The sequence below is a fragment of the Ornithorhynchus anatinus genome, chromosome 2 (assembly GCF_004115215.2).
Source record: "Ornithorhynchus anatinus isolate Pmale09 chromosome 2, mOrnAna1.pri.v4, whole genome shotgun sequence".
NCBI lineage: Eukaryota > Metazoa > Chordata > Mammalia > Monotremata > Ornithorhynchidae > Ornithorhynchus > Ornithorhynchus anatinus.
In genome coordinates this window covers 138,020,058-138,029,476 of record NC_041729.1, presented here as the reverse complement: position 1 = coordinate 138,029,476, position 9,419 = coordinate 138,020,058, and the positions used below count along the sequence as shown (strand labels likewise).

Genomic DNA, 9,419 nt, shown 5'->3' with positions numbered 1-9,419 from the left:
CTCTAAGATGCCACGTTCAGGGGAGAAAACAGTCCACCGGGGTAGAGGCGGACACAAAAACCCACGCCGGCCTCAGGGCACCCGAGGCAGGGGAACAGCCGGAACCGGGCTCCGTCCTCCCCGGCCCCTCCCCTCAGCACTGTGCTCATCTATATATATTATTTATTACCCTATTTCTTTTGTTAATAAGGCGTAGATCTCCTTGACTCTATTTATCTTGTTGACGTTGTCTTGTTTTGTCCCGTTCGGCTCTGCCGTCTGTCTCCCCCGATTAGACCGCGAGCCCGTCATTGGGCCGGGACGGTCTCTCTCTGTGGCCGAATTGTCCATTTCAAACGCTTAGTACAGTGCCCCGCACATAGTCAGCGCTCAATAAATACTATTCGCCATTGTTTTTATGAGATGTTCTTCCCCTCGACTCTATTTATCGCCATCGCGCTCGTCTGCCCGCCTCCCCGGATTAGACCGTAAGCCCGTCAAACGGCAGGGACCGCCTCTATCTGTTGCCGATCTGTCCATTCCAAGCGCTTAGTACGGTGCTCCGCACATAGTCAGCGCTCAATAAATACTACTGAATGACTGAAAAGACAAAGCGGAGGCAGGTGGCAGGCAGTTTTTATTTCCTACAACAGCTGAAAAAGGGAGAGGGCCTCGCCCGTCCGCCCCAGCAGTCCAGGGGTGTGACCCAGACCCACCCCTAACCCTATCTATCTTTCCGTCCTCCACCCTGCCCTGACACCAACACGCCTGCCCCGTGGAGCGCTGATCCTCGTTTTAGGAAGAGAGAAGGAGGAAGGGAAGGGGCCCCGCTCCTTTCCTCCTCTCCTCCGCCGGATCCTTAGGCAGCCTCGTGCTCTGAAGCCTTGGGACGGTGGGTGGCGGGGGGCAGGGAGTCCACGGCCGTCACGCCCCCGGCTTGCAGCTCCTGGCCTCCGTGGGCCTCCCTGCCTCGGCTTCCTCGGTCCCAAGCCCCCCGGGGACCGTTCTCGCCGCGCACCTGACCTGCGACGACGACGATGGCATGTCAGTGCTTACTCCGGGCCACGCGCCGGGATACGCACAAGGCGATCGCCGTCCCCGTCCCCCCCGGGGCTCCCGGTCCAAGAGGGAAGGAGATGGGGCCTTGGATCCCCATTTTACAGGGGAGGACACTGAGGTCCGGAGCGGTTGAGAGATTTGCTCCGCGTAAGGTTAAGGGGCCGAGTTGGGACTAGAAGCCTGGTCCTCTGACTCCCGGGCCCCTGCTCTTCCCACTGGGCCACGCTGTGGAAGGGAAGAGAAGGGGAAAGACAGGAAGGCGGGGGCAGGTTCCAGTCCGCTTTCATTTTCCACGGGAGGTTCTCATTGCGCTCGGCCGCCACCCTCCTCCTTGGCTTCCCGGGAACCGACGCAGTAGGAAGACCCGTGCCACCCCGGCGGGTCCCCCTTCCCCCCACGCTCCGCGGAGGACACGGAGACACACCGAGAGTCGCACCCGAGGCCCGGCGGGAAACTCACCCGCACCAACACTCCCTCATACCTCCGGGGGGACGGCGTGGGCCGGGTTATCGCCGCTTGTAGACGCAGGGCCGCAGAGCCAGGCCCGGCAGCCGCCCCTTGGCCTGAGGGGGACCCGTCTTGCGGAAATCAAAGAGGTAGAAGTGGCTGTTGCTCAGGTCCTGGGGGTCAAGGAGAGAAGCGAGGCCCCCGTCCTGAGCCCCCTCCTTCCCCTTCCCGCCACCCCGGCGCACAACGCCAGCTCTTTTCCCTCCGAGCCAAACGGGGCGGAGATCCCCATCGACTCCCGCACGCGGGCCCTCGGGGTTGGAGTCTCAGGAGGGGATCCGTCCTTTTCGCCGGCATCGTCACCGTCATCGTCTCCGGATGCCCGGCACACAGGGCACGTAGCTCGGGAGAGCCCAAGAGGAGAGCAGCCCCGCTTTCGGGGGGGCCCTCTTGCTTTCCCTCTCCCTTCCCCACTCCGCCTCCCTCGCCTCTTCCGTCCTCTCGCTCCCCACGCTTACGGGGAGAAGGCGGCAGGCTGGTGGGCACCCGGAGGGGGTCTGCGTGGGGTGGCTGAGGAGGAGGAGCCCACGGGGCAAAGCATCGGCCGCCTCGCTGACCTCCCTGCCTCCGGCCTCTCCCCTCTAGACTTCATCCCCCCGCACAGGTGGTCGCCGCCTGTCTTGCCGCCTCCCCGTCCCGGCTGCCGGGGGTCCGGGCAGCCCTGTCCCGGCGTCAGAAGGCCGACACCAAGTCCAGTGGGCCCACCGGAGTGGGGAACCTCACCTTGGAGATGTTCTTGAAGCCGAGCTGGGCCAGGGCCCCCAGGAAAGCCCGCACGTCCTCAAAGCGACTGGCCACCTCGGCCACTTTGAGCAGCCCCCTAGGAGAGGAGCGGCGGTGAGGGGAGCTCCTGGGAGAAGGTGGGGGCCGACGGGGAGCAGCTTCCTGGAGGGGGGCGTGGGCGGTGCGGACGTGGGTCCCGACTCGGGTCGCGCCTCCCCGCCAATCCCCCTTCATCCTCCCCGTCGGCGCCCCAGCCTGCGCACCCCGGCTTCAGCACCCGGTTGGCCTCCTCCAGGAAGTCCCTTAAATTGGTTCCCATCAGCGACAGGCAAAAGACGGCGACGTCCACCGAGGCATCCTCCAGGGGCACCTGGAGCGGGGAGAGAGGAGCCGGTTGAGGCGGGGGGCCGGGGCCGGGCCGAAGGGCCGACGGGGACCCGGGCCGGAGTGAGGGCCGAGCCTCGGGGCGGAGCCCTCGGGGTGGTGGTGCCCTCGCGCACCGACCTTGGCCATGTCACAGACGACGACGCGGGGGTCCAGCGCCGCCAGGTCGAAGCAGTGTACGGGGTTGCGGATGCCGGAGGCCAGCTGGCAATCGCCACAGCCGAAGTCGGCCACCACGAGGGACGCGGGCCTAGGCGCGGGGTGGGGACGGTCGGAGAGTGACGCTCCGGCCCCTTCCCCCGCCGCGGGCCCTCCCTCCTCCCCACCCCGACCCCCCGACTGACCGCCGGCGCAGGTTTCGGATGATGGCCTCCACGGGCCGCAGGGGCCAGTGCCGGAGCTGGGCCTGGAAGCCCCGGTGGTAGATCTGGAAGGCATCGGGGTCGTCCCGGAAGAGGCGGCGGGCGGCGGAGCTGGGGCCCGTGTAGAGTTGCTCGTTGAGGCAGCGGAACCGGGCGCCTTCCAGCCGCTCCTCCATCCGGGCCCTCAGGGCGTCCGCCCGGGACCGGGCCTCCGCGCCGGGCTCCTCGGGGGCCGGGGGGGTCTCGGGGGCCGGGCCGGACGCGGACGCGGCGTCCGTGGGCGGCGGCTGCTTCCCCGAGGGCTGGAACTTGTTCTTGTTCCTCCTCTTGTTCTTCTGACGGTTCCGCCACTGCTTCCGGCTAAGCGGGCGGTCGGGGGTCTGAAGCCCGGCCTCCCCCTCCTTAGGCTCTTGGCCTCCTGTGGCCCCGGGGGCGGGGAGGCTTGGGGTGGGGGCTTCGTCCACAGGGGCTGGGGCACCTGCAGGAGGAAGAATCGACCCAGAGTAACGATTGAGCGCCTACTGCCCGCTGAGCCCTGGGCCAAATAATAATAATAATAATAATAATGATAGCATTTGTTAAGCGCTATGTGCCGAGCACTGTTCTAAGCGCTGGGGGGGGGCATACAAGGTGATCAGGTTGTCCCACGTGGGGCTCACAGTCTTACTCCCCACAAATGAGGTCACTGAGGCACAGAGAGGTTAAGTGACCTGCCCAAAGTCACACAGCTGACAAGTGGCGGAGCCAGAATTAGAACCCATGACCTCTGACTCCCAAGCCCGGGCTTTTCCCACTGAGCCACGCTGTTTCTCTTAAAGAAATGATGGCACTTAAGCGCTTACTATGTGCCAAGCCCTGTTCGGGATACAGGGTGATCACATTGTCCCACAGTCTTACTCCCCATTTTACAAATGAGGTCACTGAGGCACAGAGAAGTGGCCTGCCCAAAGTCACACAGCTGACAAATGGCGGAGCCGGGATTAGAACCCATGACCTCTGACTCCCAAACCCGGGCTCTTTCCACTGAGCCCCGCTGCTTCCCGAAGCCAAGTGCTTCGGAGGGTAGGAGGGGATGAATAGACACGATCCCAGGGGGCAGGTGGGTCGTAAAGGAGCAACGGGGGCAGGCCGGGTTGCGGTAGCTGATGAGCGCAGATAAGTCACGGGGAAAGAGCAGACGGAGAGCGCTGACGGCTGAGAGTCTCTGCCTGATGCGGAGGGAGACGGGTGACCGTGGGGGGTTTCTGAGGAGTGGGACGAGGTGGGCTGAGCGGTGTGTTTTAGAGAAATGCTCTAGGCGGGAGAATGAAGCATGGACGGGAGAGGGGAGAGGCTAGAGTCGGGGAGGTCAGCGAGGAGGCCGACGCAGTAGCCGAGGTGTGACGTGACAAGTCTGGATGGGGTGGCCATTTGGATGGGGAGGATTCCCCTCCCCCGCTCTCGCTCCACTAACCCGCAGCCCTGGGTCTCCGCCTCTGTCCGCCTCCTTCGCTCTTATGCCCGAGCTGCCGAGCGCCGCTGGCGAAGGTCCAAGCACCGAGCCGACCTTAGCCATTTCAAATTTATCCTTTCCTGCCTTAACTCTGCCCTCTCCTCCGCCAGGCAAAACTACTTTTCATCCCTCATTGACGCCCATGCTCGTCACCCCCGCCGATTGTTCCGGACCTTTAACTCTCTCCTCAGGCCCCCTGTTCCTCCCCCTCCCCCATCCCTCACCCGCAACGATCTGGCCACCTACTTCGGTCGCGAAAATTAACACAATCAGGTCTGAGCTCCCCAAAGTCACCCCTCCCCCTTCTGCCTCCCTTCCCCCAACCCTCTCCCCTACTTTCCCATCCTTCCCTGCAGTATCCTCAGAGGAGATCTCCTCCCTCCTCGCAAGTGCCGCCACCCCTTCCTCCTGTGCCTCGGACCCCATTCCCGCTCACCTTATAAAAACCATCGCCCCTTCCCCCCTCCCCTCCTTAACTTCTATCTTTAACCAGTCGCTCCCCAACGGCTTCTTCCCCTCTGCCTTCAAACATGCCCACGTCTCCCCCATCCTAAAAAAACCCTTTCTCAAACCCCACTTCCCCTTCCAGTTATCGTCCTATCTCCTTCCTACCCTTCCTTTCCTAACTCCTAGAACGAGTCGTCTACACTCGCTGCCTAGAATTCCTCATCTCCAACTCTCTCCCGGACCCCCTCCGACCTGGCTTCCGTCTCCTCCACTCCACCGAGACTGCTCTCTCAAAGGTCACCGTTGACCTCCTTCTTGCCAAATCCAATGCCTCCTACTCAATCTTGATCCTCCTTCAACTCTCAGCTGCCTTTGACACTGTCGACCATCCCCTTCTCCTCCACACTTTATCTCACCTTGGCTTCACGGACTCCGTCCTCTCCCGGTTCTCCTCTTATGTCTCTGGCCGTTCATTCTCGGTCTCCTCCGCGGGCTCCTCCCCCTCCCTCCCATCCTCTAACTGTCGGGGTTCCTCAAGGATCAGTTCTTGGCCCTCTTCCGTTCTCCATCTACACTCACTCCCTTGGTGAACTCATTCGCTCCCATGGCTTCAACTATCATCTCTACACCGATGACACCCCAATCTCCATCTCCTCCCCTATTCTCTCTTCCTCCCTCCAGACTCGTATCTCCTCCTGCCTCCAGGACGTCTCCACCTGGATGTCTGCCCGCCACCTACAACTCAACCTGTCTAAAACTGAGCTCCTCATCTTTCCTCCCAAGCCCTGTCCTCTCCCTGACTTCCCCATCACTGTGGACGGCACCACCATCCTTCCCGTCTCACGGGACCGCAACCTTGGTGTCATCCTTAATTCAGCTCTCTCATTCAACCCACACATCCAAACCGTCACCACCGGTCTCACTTTTACAATATCGTCAAGATCCACCCTTTCCTCTCCACCCAAATTGCTACCTTGCTGGTACAAACTCTCCTAATCTCCCGACTGGATTATTGTGTCAGCCTCCTCTCTGATTTCTCTTCCTCCTGTCTCTCCCCGCTCCAGTCTACCCTTCATTCCGCTGCCCGGCTCATCTTCCTGCAGAAACGCTCAGGGCATGTCACTCCCCTCCTCAAAAACCCCCAGTGGTTGCCTATGAACCTTCGCACAAAACAAAAACTCCTCACTCTGGGCTTCGAGACTCTCCATCCCCTTGCCCCCTCCTACCTCACCTCCCTTCTCTCTTTCTACCGCCCACCCCGCACGCTCCGCCGCCCGCCGCCTCACCGTCCCTCGGTCTCGCCCATCCCGCCGTCGACCCCCGGGCCACGTCCTCCCGCTGTCCCGGAACACCCTCCCTCCTCACCTCCGCCAAACTAATTCTCTTCCCCTCTTCAAAGCCCTACTGAGAGCTCACCTCCTCCAGGAGGCCTTCCCAGACTGCCCCCCTTTCCCTCTGCTTCCCCTCCCCTCAGCACAGCGCTCCTTTGTTAATTTATTACCCTATTTATTTTGTTAATGAGGTGCACATTTCCTTGATTCGATTTATCTTGATGATTTTCTCTTGTTTTTGTTTTGTTCTGTTTTGCTCTGCCGTCTGTCTCCCCCATTTAGACCGTGCGCCCGTCACTGGGCAGGGATGGTCTCTCTCTGTGGCCGCACTGTCCACTCCAAGCGCTTAGTACAGCGCTCTGCACATAGTAAGTGCTCAGTAAATACCACCGAACGAACGAATGGAAGAATCTGCAGGATTAGGTGACTGACTGAATGTGCAGGTTGAAGGAGAGGGAGGAGGCGGGAGACTGCCAAGGTTACGGGCTTGAGAGACAGGGAGGATGAAGCAAAAATCAACATCTTAGACCAGCTGGGCTGAATCCTTGAATTCCAGCCCCCTCGAGAACCTGGCCCTGTGTGGAGGGGTGAGGCGGGGGGAGAGAGGAGAAAATACGACAAGCCCCAGACCAGGAATTCCCCACCTCTGGGTTACCTTGTTTCCGTCTCCGCTTCTTGCCGGTCCCTGGGGGAGGGCTGGCCTTGGCGTGGAGGTCAGGGGCCTCGGCCTCCGGGTTCGACCTTCTCTTCTTGAGTTTCTTCTTTCGGCCCCGGGCCTCCTCCCCGGAGGAGTCGTCGGAGTCGCCGCCTTCCGAGCCACAGGGCCAGGCCGGGGCGAGCTGGCGGGGCAGGGCCGCGGCCTCCAGCTTCTGCAGCACGGCCAGGAGCTTCTGCTGTCCGCGGCCCTTTTGGGGCTGGGGGTGAGGGCGGCGGAGGAGAGAGGGGGAATCAGTGCCTACTACATCACCCGGGCAGCTCCCACCCCATCCCCGGACCCTCGTCCAGCTGCCCGTTTCTGCAGCCGACCGGTTCCCGGGCTCCAAACCCCCGGGTGTATCCTCTCCTAGCGCCTGGGAAACGACTCTTAATCCATCAACGGTATCTCCTGGGCACTTACGGTGCAGACCACCGCACCGAGTGTTTAGGAGAACGCGACGCAATTGAGTACTGTATCGTAAGCATCAAGAGAAGCGGCATGGCGTAATGGATAGAGCCCGGGCCTGGGAGTCAGAGGGTCACGGGTTCTAATCCCGACTCCGCCACCTGTCTGCTGTGTGACCTTGGGAAAGTCACTTCACTTCTCTGGGCCTCAGCTACCTCCTCTGGAAAACGGGGATTGAGACTGTCAGCCCCATGCGGGACAAGGACTTTGTCCAACCCGAATTGCTTGGATCCACCCCAGCGCTTAGTACAGTGCCTGGCACTTAGTTCAGCGCTTAACACATACCATAATGAAATTAAATTAAAGAAACGATCGCTACGGCTACGGGAGCGGTGGGGCCGAGAAGCTTGATGGTTCTGGAGGGAGGGAAGGGAGAGGACGAGGTAGGTGTCCGGGGGTGGCTCGGCGGACGAGGATGGAGTGGGCCCGGGGGAGCTCCGGGGGCGAGGATGGGGTGGATGGAGGATGGCACCGTGGGTAGGGATGGAGTGGACCCCGGGGCGCTCTGGGGGTGAAGATGGGTGGATGGCGGATGGCACCGTGGGCAGAGATGGAGTGGATCCCGGGGTGCTTCGGGGGTGAGGATGGAGTGGATGGTAGTTGGCACCGTGGGCAGGGATGGAGCGGATCCTGGGGCGCTCGGGGGGTGAGGATGGGTAGATCTCAGGTGGCACCGTGGGCAGGGAGCAGATCCTGGGGGCGAGGATGGGGAGGGTCCCGGGTAGCACCGTGGGCAGGGATGGAGTGGATCCCGGGGCGTTGCGGGGGAGAGGATGGCGGGGGTCCCGGGTGGCACCATGGGCAGGGATGGAGCGGATCCTGGGGTGCTCAGGGGAGGAAGATGGGGAAGGACCCGGGTGGCACGGTGGGCAGGGATGGGGAGGGTCCCGGCTGGCACAGTGGGCAGGGATGGGGAGGGCCCCGGCTGACACAGTGGACAGAGATGGGGAGGGTCCCAGGATGGGCAGGGATGGAGAGGGTCCAGAGTGGACAGGGATGGGGAGGGTCCGGCTGGCAGTGGGCAGGGATGGGGAGGGTCCCTGGGTGGCCCAGTGGGCAGGGATGGGAAGGGTCCCTGGGTGGCAGGGTGGGAAGGGATGGAGAGGATCCAGGTTGGCACAGTGGGCAGGGATGGGGAGGGTCCCAGGACGGCAGAGTGGGCAGGGATGGGAAGGGCCCCGGTTGGCACCGTAAGCAGGGATGGGGAGGATCCAGGTTGGCAGAGTGGGCAGGGATGGAGAGGATCCAGGGTGGCACATTGGGCAGGGTCCCAGGGTGGCAGAATGGGCAGGGATGGGGAGGGTCCCTGGGTGGCCCAGTGGGCAGGGATGGAGAGGATCCAGGGTGGCAAAGTGGGTGGCGTCCCGGGGTGGCAAAGTGGGCAGGGACGGAGAGGATCCAGGGTCCCAGTGGGCAGGGATGGAGAGGATCCAGGGTGGCAAAGTGGGCAGGGATGGAGAGGGTCCAGGGTGGCAAAGTGGGCAGGGATGGAGAGGGTCCAGGGTGGCCCATTGGACAGGGGTGGGGAGGGTCCCTGGGTGGCCCAGTGGGCAGGGATGGAGAGGATCCAGGGTGGCAAAGTGAGCAGGGGTGGGGAGGGTCCCTGGGTGGCCCAGGGGGCAGGGATGGAGAGGATCCAGGGTGGCAAAGTGGGCAGGGATGGAGAGGGTCCAGGGTGGCCCAGGGGGCAGGGATGGAGAGGAGGCAGGGTGGGCCAGTGGGCAGGGATGGAGAGGAGGCAGGGTGGCGGGGTGCGGCTGACCTTGGAGGAGGGCGGGTGTGTCGGGGCGGGGACGACGACGTCCCGGAGACCCCGGGCCTCGTGGGCCCACGGCGGCTCGGCAAACATGACGGGCGCGGCCCACGTGCTCCTCCGCCCCTCCCCCTCACCAACGACCCCCCCCCCCGCGCGGCTAGAGCGGCCCCCGGCGCCGGAAGCGCCAGCGAGCGCCGGCCGCCCGCGGCTAGAGCGG

The 9,419-nt window shown here is 63.0% G+C and overlaps 1 protein-coding gene across 3 annotated transcripts; it reads right to left on the bottom strand.

Moving 5' to 3' along the window:
• Positions 1-597: 597 nt before the first annotated feature.
• RRP8 (ribosomal RNA processing 8) lies at positions 598-9,334 on the bottom strand. Of its 3 annotated transcripts, none has more exons than XM_029052575.2 (8): positions 9,209-9,334; positions 6,940-7,198; positions 2,997-3,492; positions 2,773-2,902; positions 2,532-2,638; positions 2,269-2,365; positions 1,498-1,658; positions 598-1,002 (listed from the first exon to the last, which is right to left on the bottom strand). In XM_029052575.2, the coding sequence occupies exons 1-7, from the start codon at positions 9,293-9,295 to the stop codon at positions 1,545-1,547; spliced, it is 1,290 nt and encodes a 429-aa protein (XP_028908408.1). In that variant the 5' UTR covers positions 9,296-9,334; the 3' UTR covers positions 598-1,002; positions 1,498-1,544. The 3 variants fall into 3 exon arrangements, with proteins under 3 accessions (XP_028908408.1, XP_028908391.1, XP_039767146.1); XM_029052558.2 differs by having other exon boundaries at positions 598-1,263; positions 1,520-1,658; XM_039911212.1 differs by having other exon boundaries at positions 1,520-1,616.
• Between the last annotated feature and the right edge of the window lie 85 nt (positions 9,335-9,419).